The sequence below is a fragment of the Geotrypetes seraphini genome, chromosome 7, assembly GCF_902459505.1.
Source record: "Geotrypetes seraphini chromosome 7, aGeoSer1.1, whole genome shotgun sequence".
In the NCBI taxonomy this organism is placed as follows: domain Eukaryota; kingdom Metazoa; phylum Chordata; class Amphibia; order Gymnophiona; family Dermophiidae; genus Geotrypetes; species Geotrypetes seraphini.
The window spans coordinates 76,020,317-76,037,367 of NC_047090.1; the positions used below are offsets into that span (position 1 = coordinate 76,020,317).

The 17,051-nt window shown below is 45.5% G+C and overlaps 1 protein-coding gene across 3 annotated transcripts in view; it reads right to left on the minus strand.

Annotated features, from left to right (window-relative positions):
* The window catches only part of TM7SF3 (transmembrane 7 superfamily member 3), an 85,486-nt gene that overhangs the window by 29,256 nt on the left and 39,179 nt on the right, over nt 1-17,051 (minus strand). For all 3 annotated transcript variants that reach the window (XM_033951688.1, XM_033951686.1, XM_033951687.1), the window contains exon 5: nt 7,848-8,019. In XM_033951688.1, the coding sequence (XP_033807579.1) occupies nt 7,848-8,019 (172 nt within the window). The remainder of the gene's footprint in view (nt 1-7,847; nt 8,020-17,051) is intronic.

Below are 17,051 nucleotides of genomic sequence, written 5' to 3' on the forward strand. Positions count from 1 at the left end.
TTGCTTACATTACAATGGTCTGGTGGAAAAAACTGGGGACTTTTTTTTTTTTTTTAATAAAAAGGTAAACACATGACAGTTTGGGATTTACATAAAGCATTATGCAAAACAGTTCCACAGAAAAATTATCTATCACATAAATGGAACACAGAACTAGGGATACGTTTTATTAGCAGCAGATATTGGTCAGATCATAAAATGTATACCTACCTTGATATATAGTACCTACTATAGGGAATGTCTTGTACTTTTAACTACAGCCTGTTTTGCAAGTGCAAGCACAACATGCATTTTCTGCCTTCTCTCTTGTGTGTGCAAAATGTGGAGTAGCAGGTAATACATTATCACATGCTTTCAGGTTTTGTACTGCTATTCAACACTTCAGGGCCAATATTATTGCATATCTGGACAGAGGTTTGAAAGAGAGCACGCATAGCCTCTCCTATATGCTAGTTTGACATGTTATATCTTTTGTGCCTATGGGGATTGGGGGAGGTCATAATTTATTGGGTAAGGTGGGTACAGTAGGGAAAAAGCACATGCATCAATACTGGTTTCTAGAGATGCCACGGCATTGCCACCTTCATATTGGCAATAGTGGACTGCTTTTCATAAGCTTATCTAAATGGAGGCTTGTGATTCTTGTCTTACAGAGAAAAGGAAGGTCATTCTGCATGGTTGGGAAACCTTATATACAAATCTGTTCCCCAAAGTGAGGAGCCTGGTATTAAAATGTTTTATCCTTTCTGTGATATATTAAAAAGTATCCACATACAGGCTGAAGAGAAATGGGAAGGGAAGTTTGATAACAACATGGAAGGCTATAAGACTTAAAGCCTCTTGCAAAGTGCTTTATATTGTGTACAAATCTGTTTCATCCTGGGGGATGGAGATTGGATACTTTATGTGAAAATCTGTTTATTGAAGATTCAAAAAGCAGTACAAGCTTGCAGAATACGGAATCAGAGGAAATAAACAATACAACAGCATATTGATCTGTAATTCTCCCACCCCCTCCTCAAACCCCATAAAGAACAGTCCCCCCAGATTAAAAAAAACCCCTACAGTTATATAAAAAAGTCCAAAGGACCATAGAATACATTAGTCAATAATTATGTTGACAAACCCTCAAAAAGGCCTCACCCCTACAGAAGACCCACTCTGTATATTGATCACCATATCCCCTAATTAAGAAAAGCAGGAGCGGAAAACAATAAAATACACAGTCCAATCACAACACCCACCAAACCAAGCCCCCAACCCAGTAGCCAGGCCCCCCCCCCAAAGATCTGATACTTTAAACTTTGAATCTGAGGTAAAATATTTTCTCCTATCATTATTTTAAAATATTTTCTAAATCAATACCATTTGTACTATCTTGCAATAAGCAGATTTAAACATAATGGATGGTCCTGTTTTCACTCAACAGTTGAGTCTATTGGGTAGGTGGCATGCCAATGACTTCCACACTACTGGAACAATTTGTCACTCACAGTCTTCACGCAGCTCAGCTGACCATTGCCTTCCATTGGAAGCTCATACCTCCAACTGGAGGATTGGAAAAATGTATTTATTGAAATTATGGTATGTATCATTCATAATTTAACCTTTTCCTATCATGTGTCCCGTATGACGGGACATTCCAAAAATGTTATTCCCATCGTGGATAAACAGTCTGTATGGACTAATAAAGAGCCAGGAACACAAAATATCTGAATTTACACAGACTTATGACTTATTTACATTATGTTTACAATAGCCGTAAATGATAACGGTGAATAATACAAAACTTTGCTAAAATAATTATGATTGGAACCAGCGAAACGTAAAGCACAGTTACTTACCGTAACAGGTGTTATCCAGGGACAGCAGGCAGATATTCTTTACGCATGGGTGACGTCACCGACGGAGCCCACGGTACGGACCTTTTTACTAGAAAGTTCTAGTTGGCCGCACCGCGCGTGCGCGAGTGCCTTCCCGCCCGACGGAGGAGAGCGTGGTCCCCAGTTAGTATAAGCCAGCTAAGAAGCCAACCCGGGGAGGAGGGTGGGACGTAAGAATATCTGCCTGCTGTCCCTGGATAACACCTGTTACGGTAAGTAACTGTGCTTTATCCCAGGACAAGCAGGCAGCATATTCTTTACGCATGGGTGACCTCCAAGCTAACAAAGAGGGAGGAGGGATGGTTGGCCATTAGGAAAATAAATTCTGAAGTACAGATTGGCCGAAGTGCCCATCCCGTCTGGAGAAAGCATCCAGACAGTAGTGAGTAGTGAATGTGTGAACTGAGGACCAGGTGGCCGCCTTGCAGATTTCCTCAATGGGTGTGGAACGGAGGAAAGCAACAGAAGCGGCCATAGCTCTTACCCTGTGGGCCGTGACAGCGCCGTCTAGTGACAGACCGGCCCGAGCGTAACAGAACGCGATGCAAGCTGCAAGCCAGTTGGATAGCGTCCGTTTAGAGACCGGTCGACCCAAACGATTTGGGTCGAAGGTCAGGAAGAGCTGAGGGGACAAGCGGTGAGCCCTTGTACGATCAAGATAGTAAGCCAGGGCACGCTTGCAGTCAAGACTGTGCAATGCCTGTTCTCCGGGATGTGAATGAGGTTTCGGGAAGAAAACAGGCAACACAATGGACTGGTTGAGGTGAAAAGCTGAGACCACCTTTGGAAGGAACTTTGGATGGGTGCGCAGAACCACCTTGTCATGGTGAAAAATAGTGAACGGTGGATCGGCAACCAGTGCATGAAGCTCACTAACCCTCCTGGCAGAGGTGATGGCAATGAGGAAAAGAACCTTCCATGTCAGAAATTTGAGCGAAGTTGTGGCAAGCGGCTCAAAGGGAGGTTTCATGAGGGCAGATAAAACCACATTCAGGTCCCAGACGACCGGAGGAGGCTTCAGAGGTGGTTTGATGTTGAAGAGGCCCCTCATGAATCGGGAAACCAGAGGGTGAGCCGTGAGAGGTTTTCCTAAGACAGGTTCATGGAATGCCGTGATGGCACTGAGATGGACTCTGATAGAGTTAGACTTGAGGCCTGCATTGGACAGGGAGAGCAAGTAGTCCAGAACAGTTTCCACCGCTAAAGAGGTGGGATCGTGATGATGACGGAGGCACCAAGAGGAGAACCTGGTCCACTTCTGATGGTAACATTGGAGGGTGGTCGGTTTCCTGGAGGCGTCCAAAATGAGACGGACAGGCTGAGACAGATTTCCTGAAGAGGTCAGCCCGAGAGAAACCAAGCTGTCAGGTGGAGCGAAGACAGATTGGGATGTAGTAGAGACTGATGTTGCTGTGTAAGTAGAGTAGGAAACACAGGCAGAGGAATGGGATCCCTGGAGCTGAGCTGAAGCAGGAGGGAGAACCAGTGTTGACGAGGCCACCGGGGAGCTATGAGGATCATGGTGGCTCCGTCCCTGCGGAGTTTGGATAAAGTCCGCAACATCAGAGGTAGAGGAGGAAAGGCATAGAGGAACCGATCCGTCCAGTCGAGAAGGAATGCATCCGGGGCCAGACGATGAGGAGAGAAGAGTCTGGAGCAGAACTGGGGCAGCTGATGGTTGTGAGGAGCTGCGAATAGGTCCACCTGCGGAGTGCCCCAGCGAGCAAAGATGGAGTGGAGCATGGGAGGGTCCAAGGTCCACTCGTGAGGTTGAAGGATGCGGCTGAGATTGTCGGCCAGGGAGTTCTGTTCGCCCTGGATGTAGACAGCCTTGAGGAAGAGACTGCGGGCCGTGGCCCAGGTCCAAATGCGAAGAGCCTCCTGACAAAGGAGGCGAGATCCGGTGCCGCCCTGTTTGTTGATGTAGTACATGGCAACTTGGTTGTCCGTGCACAGGAGCAGAACCTGAGGGCAAAGAAGGTGTTGGAAGGCCTTGAGAGCATAGAACATGGCTCGTAGTTCCAGGAGATTGATGTGATGAAGACGCTCCTGCGGGGTCCAAAGACCTTGGGTGCGTAGGTCTCCCAGGTGAGCACCCCATGCATAAGGGGAGGCATCCGTGGTGATGATCATGGAATGCGGGGGCAGATGAAAAAGAAGGCCCCTGGAAAGATTGGAGGAGTTCAACCACCATTGTAGAGATTGCTGAAGAGACGATGTCACAGAGATGGGATGAGAAAGAAGATTCGAGGTCTGCGACCATTGGTTGGCCAGAGTCCATTGAGGTGTTCTGAGGTGGAGTCGTGCCAGGGGAAACACATGCACCGTCGAGGCCATGTGGCCCAGGAGGACCATCATCTGTCTGGCAGAGATGGAGTGATGAAGGAGCACCTGACGACACAGGCGGAGCAGGTTCCGCTGACGGTCGGAGGGGAGAAACGCCCTCATCAGTGTGGTGTCGAGAACTGCTCCAATGAACTGAAGGCGCTGCGTGGGAAGCAGATGCGACTTGGGGTAGTTGATCTCGAACCCCAGGAGGTGGAGGAGAGAGATGGTATGATGAGTGGCTTGTAGCACAAGCGGAGACGTAGGTGCTTTCACCAACCAATCGTCCAAGTAGGGAAACACCTGGAGGTTGTGAGACCTGAGGAAGGCCGCCGCCACAATGAGGCATTTGGTGAACACCCTGGGTGATGAAGCGAGGCCAAAAGGTAGCACTTTGTACTGATAATGGCGATGGTGCACCTGGAATCTTAGGTAGCGACGTGAAGCTGGATTGATTGGTATGTGAGTGTAGGCCTCTTTGAGGTCCAGGGAACATAGCCAGTCGTTCTGAGAGAGATGAGGGTAAAGCGTGGCAAGGGAGAGCATTCTGAACCTCTCCTTGACAAGACATTTGTTGAGGTCCCTGAGATCGAGAATGGGACGTAGGTCTCCTGTCTTTTTTGGAACCAGAAAGTAACGGGAGTAGAATCCCCGGCCCCTTTGTTCCAGAGGTACTTCTTCGATGGCATTGAGGAGAAGGAGGGATTGGACCTCCCTCAGGAGGAGGGGGGTTTGAGTTGAAAGAGAAGCAGACTCTACGGGAGGATTGTCTGGTGGAAGAGTCTGGAAGTTGAGAGAGTAGCCGTGGCGGATGATGTTGAGGACCCACTGGTCCGATGTGATGACCTCCCAACGGCTGAGAAAAATGTGGAGCCTGCCTCCGATTGGTTGAGGGAGAGGCAATGAGGGTGGAAGACTGGCTAAGCCCTGGAGAGAGGAGTCAAAAGGGCTGAGAAGGTTTGGCAGGAGGAAGAGGCTTGGCAGGTTGATTAGACTGTGCACGAGCCTGGTTGTGGTGTTGTTGGCGAGCCCGCCTAGGTTGCTGTGAAGGCGGGTTAAGCGGCCTAGCGGAGAACCTGCGCTGGTATGAAGACTGTGGTTTGTAAGGCCGAGCAGGAGGGGCCTTCTTCTTTGGTTTAATGAGAGTATCCCATCTGGTCTCATGGGCGGAGAGTTTTTGTGTGGTGGTATCCAGAGACTCTCCGAACAATTCGTCTCCCATACATGGGGCGTTGGCTAGTCGGTCCTGATGGTTGACATCCAGATCAGAGACCCTGAGCCAGGCCAGGCGGCGCATGGCCACAGCGATGGCAGATGCACGAGAGGTGAGCTCAAAGGAGTCATAGATGGAGCGCACCATAAATTTTCTAAGTTGAAGCAGGCTGGAGATGTGCTGCTGGAATAGTGGAACCTTGTGCTCCGGCATGTACTTTTGCATGGCGGAGAGTTGCATTACCAGATGTTTCAGGTAGAATGAAAAATGGAAAGAGTAATTGTTTGCCCTGTTGGCAAGCATGGCATTCTGGTAGAGCCGCTTGCCAAACTTGTCCATAGTTTTGCCCTCCCTGCCAGGAGGGGTAGAGGCATATACACTGGAGCCTTGAGTCTTTTTTAAAGTGGACTCAACCAGGAGAGATTCATGGGGCAGCTGGGGTTTATCAAATCCCGGGATTGGGATAACCCTGTAAAGGCTATCCAGTTTACGGGGTGCCCCAGGGACAGTTAATGGATTTTCCCAATTTTTATAAAAAGTTTCCCGCAGGATGTCATGCACGGGTAACTTCAGGAACTCCTTAGGAGGTTGATCGAAATCTAATGCCTCCAGGAAAGCTTGTGACTTCTTGGAATCGGATTCCAGAGGCAAAGATAAGGCTCCTGATAACTCCCTGAGGAATTTTGAAAAAGAAGATTGCTCAGGTTTAGATGTGGTATCGGGGGCCGAGGGCTCTTCGTCCGACGACGATGCATCCTCCTCGGTACCGAGGGGAGATTCCTCCCAGAGGTCCGGGTCTCTGACATCGGTGTGTGCGTGCCGAGAGACTGGAGTGGAAGGTTCGGTATGATGAGCTTTAGACCGAGACTTGCCTGAGCGTACCGAGACGGTACCGGGGGATGAAGACCTGTGTCTGTCTCGGTCCCGGGAAGAACGGTGCCGGTCAGGTTCGCGGGAAGACCGGTGTTCCGCTCGGTCCCGAGGAGGATCGGATGTCGTCAGAGCTACGGTCTCGGCATGGGCATGGATATGCGGTGCCGAGAGAATGGGCATGGAGGGGTCCATAGGTACCGATGGCGTGGATACCGGTTGGACGGTGTGGGGCTCGGGCCGGTCTGGTACCGAAAGCAGCGGTGCCAGGATAGAGGGCAAGAGCTGTTTAAGTTGCTTTTGGAGTTGTTCCTGCAACTTATCCTGGAGGATGGCCGCAATGCGGTCATCCAGGGTTGGCACCGGAACCACTTTTTTCTGCTTTGGTTCCATGGGTGCCGCTCTACGCTCCGGCGATGAGGCGGCCGATGACGAGGCACTCACCGATATCGGAGCGGAGCGCTTTTTAGTTCGGCGTGGAGCCGAAAGAGCCGGTGTCGCCACCGAGGTGGGAGGGCGCTCAAGGGTGGAAGGCTTCTTAGCCGGCTTACCTGGCGCCGGTGGCGCCGATGTAATGTCAGGCGGTGTCGAGGTGGTCGGTGCCGACTTCGATGGTGCCGCAGTTGAAGAAGTCGAGTCCATAGTCGGGCCGGTGCCGAACAGCAGACTTTGCTGGATTTGGCGATTCTTCAAAGTGCGTTTTTTAAGAGTGGCACAGCGGGTGCACGAGTCCGCCCGATGCTCCGGTCCCAAACACTGTAAACACCAATTGTGTGGGTCAGTGAGGGAGATCGGGCGTGCACACCGCTGGCACTTCTTAAAACCGGGCTGCGGGGGCATGAATGTGAACACGGCCTCCGCAAAATCAAACCCCGAGGCCTGGATCGTGACAACAGGCCCCGCCGGGGCAAAAACAAAAAACGAAACAAAAAGAAAATAATTTTTTTTTTTTTTTTTTGGAAATGAAATAAAAAAGAACCCGAAGGTAAATAAAACGAAAAAAGAACGCGAGCGGGAAGGCAAAAGAGGATTTCAATCGGAGTTGAAAAACGCACGTCTTCTTCGCTCCGCGGAAACGAAGAAACTGGGGACCACGCTCTCCTCCGTCGGGCGGGAAGGCACTCGCGCACGCGCGGTGCGGCCAACTAGAACTTTCTAGTAAAAAGGTCCGTACCGTGGGCTCCGTCGGTGACGTCACCCATGCGTAAAGAATATGCTGCCTGCTTGTCCTGGGATAAAATTTATTACGATAGGAAAAGGTTAAAAGACAAAAATCATAAGTATGTTGGTGTTTGGGGTTATAATGATGCTGAAGGGAATTAAAACTATTATTTTTTAGTGCTGTAATGAAATTTGCAATTTTTCCTTGTCTGTGTGAGGGTTCACTTCAGTTTTGATTGTGTTTTCAAAGGCTAATCATGTAGGAATATAAAGGCCTCTGTGAAAGTGAAAAAACAAAACCACACTCAAAAAACGTATACTCTGTAAAAAAAAAAAAAAAAAAGTGTTAAGTACTACTATCTTGTATCATTTGCACTTAAGTTTTCAGCTTTTACCTGAACGCCATGTGTTTTCACCAGCTGCGCTGTACTCATGTTCTGCAGGTGGCTCAGCAGCACAGTTTCCCTAAAGTCACTCTCTGGTAAGAAATGCTGATAGATGTCATACTGAAGTCGCCACCTGCTATCCTGACTCGTCTTGACATCGCACAAGGGAGGACTGGCTCCTCTAGAAGACCAGAGATATAAAGGATTATGGTTTTCAATTACAGCTGACCCCCCTGCTAAAAATCAGAACATTTCACGGATGTATAGGTGTAGATTCCTATCCTCTGTGTACAGAATATACAGCTGGGTAATACTGAGCCTTATTATTTAGTGGTTCTTCGATAAACATTCCAACATGTAGCTCAATACCATTTCTGAACAAAATAGGGAATAAATGCAAATGTCTGGCCTGGTACAATGCCATAGAAAGGAACTTCTCTGGCAGAGACCTTGGGCATTTGTCCACAGGTGAACTCAGGAGCAGGTGAAGGAGGTTTCTAAGGTGACAGGTATCAGAACTGTTCACATCACAAATTAAAATAAACCCAATTACTTGTAATAATATGTATAATATAAAGGTAAACAGACGGCATACGAGTCCTTGCACAACATGGCATCAGATTACATATCATCCAAACTACCTCAATACGTGCCAACAGGCCACTCCGCTCCCAGGAGGAAAATACGCCTATGCACACAAACCTTTTATGGCCGTGCTCTCCTTCCACAAAATGCCAGAAATCAATCCTACTCCAAGCTATTGGAATCAACTACGCCCACAAATCAGATCCACCGAAGGACTCTTGAACTTTAGGAAAGCAATAAAAACGTACCTTTTCACCCAATCCCCTGCCTAGGGCAATGTTCCCTTAAACAACAATCAAGAATAAATGTATAGTAGAACTAGATCCTCTGTCTAGACAAATTCAGATAAACATATTGCTGTAAATATATAAACCGTAACCTGTCTTGCCTGTATTCTATGTCTGTTAACCTGTAACCAATTCTGGGCTCGTTGGGGAGAACGGGATATAAAGCTATGTAAATAGATAAACAGGCAATCTACTCTCCAGAAGACTATGGTGCCTACTTCTATTAAAAGCTTAGCATGTGCCAAGTTTTAGTAAAAGGGCCCTTATGAAAATTAACACATTTTAAACACTACTACCTCTTATCATTTCTATAGCACTGTCAAACGTACGCAGTGCTGTACATCAAACATGTGACAGGCAATCCCTGCATTTAATCAAAACACACAAACAGGACAAATTGAGGTTAAGGAATTTCTCACAGAGGGAATGATAAAACAGACATTGGTGATTTGTTGGAAAATCGCCTCACTCCCCTTAAGCCTCAGTACCCAAAACAGATTTCCTGAACACTAACCGGTAGTGCTACTCGATTTCCAATTTAAATCGATTCACCAATTCACTTCGGGTGAATCGAATCAATTCATATTAAAAAAAATAAATCAGCCTCGCCGATTCGGGGCCCAACCCTCCTCCCTGTGCCTTCAGGACTTCTAAAGCAGGAGCGGCAGTGCTTCCTCTTGCTGACTGTCCACTGCCGCTGCTGCTTTAGGGGGCGCAGGGGTAGGGTAGGGGTTTGGTTGAAGTATGCAGAGTCGCCGAAACTAGAGCATTGCTGGTGCCTCTCTGTCGGCTCCAATGAATGAATCAGCTGTTGTCCTGGGGTTTGTGCGAGCTCCTGTCATCCAAACCATGTGCTGTCCACCGACAGAAGGTGCACTAAGGACCTCCCCCTCCCCTGCCACTGGCTAAACAGGAGCTTTTAGAGCAGCAGCGGCGGTAGCAGCCGTCGGCGGTTTTCGATCACGGGTGTCGGGTTATTGCACTTCTCTGTATCCCTTTGGGGGGCAAGAGGTCCTGCACTCAAAGAAAACACACATGGTAATGGGAGCAAAGTCTTTTCAAACATTCCAACGATCGCCCGTCTTCTGGGTTGACTTCTTGCTCTTCTCGGCTTTCATTCCACTTGGTTTTCTTTTTCTTGACCAATTTATTTTGGGAATTCTGATAGAGTTGGGGAATATTTTTAGCTACAATGTATTTTTTTTTGGGGGGGAGAGAGCGAATCAAGTTTCAGTGCTATGGAAGATCATCGGAAACAGTTTTCATGTAGCATCTGGAAGGGAGAAATACATTTTGTAAACTAAAATTATAGCCAGCTCTTTACTGTGATTGTGATTTTGAATTTGGAGTGCGTACAAGATCCTTGGGCCCCCCTGATCTGCGACCTATAATAGACTGAATTATTTTAGTTTGCTTGTTAAGGGGTTTCCTCCAGGCTTGTGCTTTGGGAAATTGTCTTTTGGTAAATTCATGCTTTGTGGGAAACTGTCAGCAATATGTTTTGAAACTTCTTGAGGTTTCATTTAAAAACCAAATGGATTAGTTAGGTCTGCATAATAAAGTACGGGAGGTAAAGAAGGGGGGATAAAAATACTGGATATGAGGGTAGTTGGGAAGAGAAAGGGAGAGATGGTGGACCCTGGGGTGGTAGGGAAGGAGGGAGAGATAGTGGATCTGGTGATGGTGGGGTCCAGCGCTGCAGCTGCGGGATGATGGAGATGAAAAAAAGGAAAGATGCCAGACCTCTGGGGGAGGGAAGGGAAATGGAAGGGGAGGACAGAGATGGAAGATAGACTGTTAGCACAGAGAAAGAAGAAAGAAGGAGACCCTGGCAAGCAAGTTATCAGAAGACAACCAGAGCCAGGAACCAATATGATTTGAATAATGACCAGACAACAAAAGATAGAAAAAGTAATTTTATTTTCTGTTTTGTGATTAAAATATGTCAGATTTGAAATGTGTATCCTGCCAGAGCTGGTGTTAGACCATGAACGTGAGCTAGGATTTAACAGAGAGAGGAAAAGTCTTTTTTGTTTACACCACAGCACCAGAGTGGGTAGGAGAGGGCAAAGGGGGTAAAGAGGCTATAAAATAAAACCACCAGGATGTTTTGGAAAAAAACAACAAACAAACACCCAATTGGGCAAGAAAATCGAATTGAAAAATCGATTCAATAGGCTGAATCAAATCAAATTTTTTTTCCTGAATCGGGCAGCACTAACCGAGAACATATTTTTTTCTTCAACCCACATACTGAGCTGCTAAACTAATCATGGACTGAGTCGGAAGTGTAGCTAGGTGAGAGTTGAAAAGGAGCAGCAGCTCCCCAAATAGATTTTGGATAAAATAATGCCTACGCAGACCAGCCCTTCAGCTTTACACTGATGCATATTTTATAAATGACTGCTTCCCCTGACATAAAAACCTGGCTATGCTCCCGATTAGAGCACTATATATCCCAATAATTTGGACATAACCAGTACATGGAAATCAAAACTAAGGTAACCAAGACAGATGCCACTTTATACCAGCACAAAAATTCTGACCACCTGCAATACAAGTCAAAGGTTTGAAGGAAGTAAGAAAAGCCAACCTTATTATTAGAACCAGAAATAAAAAGCTTAACATAAGAACATAAGAGTTGCCATACTGGGACAGTCTGAAGGTCTATCAAGCCCAGTATCCTGTTTCCAACAGTGGCTAACCAGGTCACAAGTACCTAGCTGGATCCCAAAGAGTATAATAGATTTTATGCTGCTTATACTAGGAATAAGCAGTGGATTCCCCCAAGTCCATCTTAATAATGGCTTATGGACTATTCTTTTAGGATAGTTATTCAAACCTTTTTTAAACCCTGCTAACTGCTTTTACTACATTCTCTGGCAACATGGAATATTGCTGCACCTTGGGTTTTAGCCAGGTACTAGTGACCTGGATGGGTCACCATGAGAATAGGCTACTGGGCTTGATGGACCATTGGTCTGACCCAGTAAGGCTATTCTCGTGTTCTTAAATTCCAGAGTTTCATTATATGTTGAGCGAAGAAATATTTTCTCCAGTTTGTTTTACATCTACCACTTCATTGCATGCCCCCTAATCCAAGCAATTCAAATCTACCCTTTCCACTCCACCCAGTATTTTATAGACCTCTTATCATATCTCCCCTGAGCTGTCTCTTCTCCAGGTTAAAGAGCTCTAACCATTTTAGCCTTTCCTCATAGGGAAGTTGTCTCATCCCTTTTATCATCATTTTTGTCACCCTTCTCTGTACCTCTTCTAATTCTGCTATATCTTTTTTGAACTGCAGTGACCATAATTGCACAAAGCATTCAAGCGGTTCATAGTCATTCGTTCGCGGAGACTTCAGCACGCTGACATTGCAGCGCAGACAATTCGGCGCAAGACCTCAGTGCGCCGCCTAAAAAGTTACTTTTAAAGAGCTCTGATGCGGGGTGTGAGTGGGGAACCCCCCCCCCAGTTTATTTCATACTCTTTGCTCTGCCGTTGGGGGGGTTGGAACCCTCCATTATAGAGTAAACTTAACTTTTTCCCTGATTTTTTAGCAAAAAGTTTTCTCTATAATGTGGGGGGGTTGCACCTCCCCCCCCATCGAAGCTCTATAAAAGTAATTTTTTCGGCGGTGCGCTGGGGTCTTGCGCCGAATTGTCTGCGCTGCAATGTCAGCGCGCTGAAGTCCCGCGCACTTTTGTCCCATCACCATTCAAGCTGTGGCTGTACCATGGAGCGATACAAGGGCAATATAACATTCATCTTGGTTTTCCATTCTTTTCATTCTATTTGCTTTCTTAGCCACCGCTGCATACTGAGCTGAGGGGTTTGACATATCCTCAACGATGACATCTGCGTCCTTTACCTGGGTGGTGACTCCTAATATGGACCCTGCATCACGGAGCTATAGTTCAGGTTCTTCTCTCTCATATGCATCACTTTGCAGTTGCTCACATTAAATAGTCTCTTCCATTTTGCACGGCACCAACATCTGAAATCCCAGATCACATTTTAAATGCCCTCTACTTGAGCCCCTTATAACAACTGCTCTATAAGAAAAGCTCAAAGTGAATACTATTAACAGGGATTAAAGAACTTCTTTATAAACTGAATATTCGCCAAAATTTAATTAAAAAATAAAATATTAGTATTTCAAGCAAACCATAAGAAACTAACTTTCAACAATTCTAAATGAGAAAATGGGCCCCTTTTACAAAGCCATGCCAGGACATGGTTAATGAACTCCTAGTGGATTTTGATAGATGGGAGGGCTTAAAGCTTTCTTAAGTGGGATGGATGCAGCTTTAAAGATGACAGTCCTACCAGAACTCCCGTACCTATTTATGGCACTACATATTCTGAATCTAAGCTCTTAGGTAAACAGATAGGTTTTCACTGCCTTTCTGAAGTTAGTAGTGACTCGAGTGAGCAGATCAATTGAGGTATTTGGTTCCAGAGTTTGGGAATGAGTATGAGCTTCTGTGGGCTTTTTCATATAAGTGCGAGTGGCTCGGTAGGACTGTCAATAATTTTTCTCCTTGTGATCTTAAGAGGGCGATTAGGCATGTATGTTTGTAGCTTGTCTTGCAAGTACCACGGGATCCTATTATGGAAGAATTTGTAGGCCAAGGTTATTTGAACATGCAGCGTTTATTTATGGGTAGCCAGTGCGCTGCAGTCAGCACAGGGGTAACCTGGTCCCAAATGTTGAGGTTTTTAGAAGATGGACCGCTGCATTTTGCACCACCCAAGTATATCCCTGAAAGACAAATTGTACTGCAATAATCAGCAGCCCTTTGCCACAAAAATTCACTTGCCTTAATCCCATAACTTCCAATTTAAAATAAAAAAATAAATAAATAAAATCACCAATCAGTTCAGAATTTCAACATAAAATCCAAACCAGGAACTTCACAGGGTTCTATCAAGACAGCACAATTCCATCCTCTATTGCCACCTGCTGATAGATGTGCACAGTTCCACAAGTCCTGGACTCATTTGGTGCACATAACAATAGCACCAAAATTATTATTCCTTAACAGAATACATGACACTGTCTAGTTTTGTTGTTGTTTGTTTTACTATAGGGTGCATATTATAGCTAAGACTTTTAGAAAGTCTGATAAAACTTGCTCAAGAGGGTTTTTAAAAGTGGTATTGGGTTTAAGCCTTGGTGCTTGAACAAAGCATTTATATTCCAGCAGAATAAGAGACAGCAAAATAGAGCAGCCCCAGCTATTAACATCACAAACTGGGTAAAAACAGATGAGGAGAACCTATACGTCTGATTTCATAAGATGGTAGCATTTTTATCTGGGTGCTAGGGAATGTATTTGCATATCACTGCTCCGGTTGCTTTTTTAAAATTATAATACAATGATCCGACTGTGGCACGAAGTGTATAACTGGCTCTCTGGACATGGAATGAAAGAGAAACACTAATAAAGCTGCAATCAGCAGCTTCTGATAAAGCAAACAGAACTTATGACCTTAAGCTTGAGAACTAGTGAAAGCCACGTAGCCTTGCTTTGCTTAGAAGCACACTCTCTTCTAACACAGTTCATGCTGCCCTGGGCCACACATTTAAATTCTCCTGATAAAAAAATATAGTAGTTTCAACTACCAATGCACATCTCTTTGGGGGGGAAATATTTTAGAAACAAAGCATGCAAATGCTACCAAGCTTTTATCTCTCTCCCCCTATGGAATAATGATAGCTGAGGCCCAGAGTGGACTGCCATTTGTCAACTGAAGGTACCATGTGTTAATAGTCTGCTCAGGTTGAAGATCTGAGAGTAAACCCGCGTCTATTCCAGTAGCTGAACTGTCTTTACCAGGAATCTAAAATGCCTGAGGGAAACCGGTACTTTTCAGATAAAGAGCCTCTATAAAGAACCAGAATACGGTCCTGAAGATTTATTTGCTCGAGATTTATTTGCTTGCAGGCTGTATAATCCCCCATTTCTCCAAGCTAGTTGAGCTCTGGACATGCCAGGAACACAGTGTAGGCAGATCAGAGAGAGGGAGGGGAATAGTTACCATGGCAGAAACTGCTGAAGGAAACATCCTTCAGCCCCTGGGCAACAACAGATGGAGGAAAAGGAGAAAAACAAGTAAGAGTGAATTAGTGTGGCAGGGATACCTGTACAGCCCCCTCCAGAGGCCACAGTAACAGGTAGACTCAGATCCTGCACCAAGTTCCAGGTTACATTTGAAGGCCCAAGAAATATAAAAGTTCTCAGGAATGGGCAATGGTAGCTCACCATAATACACCCGGAGCAAGCTAGCATAAATTTACTACTATTTAGGAGGAACTACTGTGATACTGTATGAAGAGGTTATTTTGCCCATTTTCATATTGTAATTAGTTTGAGAAAAATCATTCAAGCTACAAGAAATGCTGTATTTTTTGCTCCATAAGACGCACTTTTCCTCCCCCAAAAAGTGGGTGGAAATAAGGGTGCGTCTTATGGAGCGAATACCCAACCCGTTACCTTATTTAGTTCCTCCAGCGGTCCTGACCTTCCCTTCCCTCCAGCTGACTCCTGAACTAGCTGCCGTCAGTAGAATAGCTTGGCGGGATAGTAGTATACTGGGCGCAGCGCGGTTGGTGTCAGGTAGGCGTCTGTGTTTGTGTGCAGAGTCAGGGACGGGGGGGAGAAAAGGCGTCGGTGAGGAGCAGCGGAGGGGGGTTGCTGTCGGTCCACTGTGGGTGTGGAGACCAGAGTGGTGCTGCAGGGCCTCCTTGGCTGTGCGGCTGCTGGGGCGGGAAGACTCATGCTGTGTGGATGGGTGCTCGACACGGTTAACAATTAAATTAAATTTAAAAAATAAAGTAAACTGAATACAAGAGTTACAGTGGTGCCTCGCATAACGAACGCCTCACACAGCGAACGCTGCACACAACGAACTTCATGTCTTGATTCATACAACGAACTTCGTTTCACACAACGAAGTCGCCCGAGCTGCGTTACTCACTGCGCTTAACTGCCCTTTCTCACAGCCCTTCGCCTGGCTCCCTGTGCAGTGGCGGACCGTCGGCTCGCCTCCTTTTATGGAGGGGCCCGGCGCCTACTGCTGATGCGTTGGGGGGGGGCGGAGCTACTCTCGCCGCTTCCCCGATGCTAGAAAAAAAAAAAAAAGAAAAGTTAAGTCCCAGTTTTTGCCGCTGAGACTCTGCCCTCTCTCACTGTATACAGTCGTCCTTTTAAGATAAACTCAATATTTTTTATATACTGTATATCATGGCTTCTAAAAAAAGCAGGAAGGTGATTTCTGTTGAAATGAAACGGGAAATAATTAGAAGGAGTGAATGTGGGGTAAAACAGTGTGACCTCGTCAAAGAGTTTGGCCTCAGCAAGACCACCATTTTCACCATTTTGACAAATTTATCTTTTTTTATGTCATCTTAGCATATTTTATGCTGCAGAACGAATTATTTTTTTTAACATGTATTGTTATGGGAAAACGCGTTTCACATAACGAACTTTTCGCATAACAAACTTGCTCCTGGAACGAATTAAGTTCGTTGTGTGAGGCACCACTGTAGTTAGTTTTCAAAATGTTTAGGGAATAAAAAAGTTTAGAAGTTTATGGAAGAGTTGGAAGGAACTGGAACACCTCAAAATTAGGGGAAGTTCATTCCATAGTTGGGGAAATTTAAACGCCAGAGAGCTGCTAAAATTCTTAATTCCTTGAATTCCTTTCCTAGAAGGAAGAGAAAGTTTAAATCGATGAATGCCTCTCGCATATGAAAATCTATAAACATTCCATAGCAGAGGAACAAGAGGAGCAAAGATACCATGTAAAATCTTAACAAAAATACATAAACACTTAAACTGAATTCTAAAATAAACCAAGAGCCAATGGAGAGAGAAAAGCAAAGGAGTCAACATGGTCGACTTTGCTCTTTCCATAGATCAACTCCGCGGTGGTATTCTGAATCAATTGTAGTCTTTGAAGACAATTGTAGTCTTGTCATCACTAAGGCAGTTCTTAGTGATGACAAGATAAATGGCGTTACAATAATCTATCCGGGATAATACAACAGATTGGACCAAAACAGAAAAATGATGTTGATGGAAAAGAGATTTGACCTTCCTCAACATTTGTAAGCTGAAAAAACATTTCTTAACCAGAGTTTATTTGATCCTTAAAAGTAAGAGAAGAATCAAAAAGTATTCCCAATCCCAATTCCCAATCCAAAAAATGAATTCTACTTAAAGCTATTATCTAAACAACTGTCAACACACAAACACAAAAATTTCGCACCAGTGAGAGGCCTGGGCTCTGCTGGGGCATGATGTGTGTGTGTGGGGGAGGGGGGTAGCAA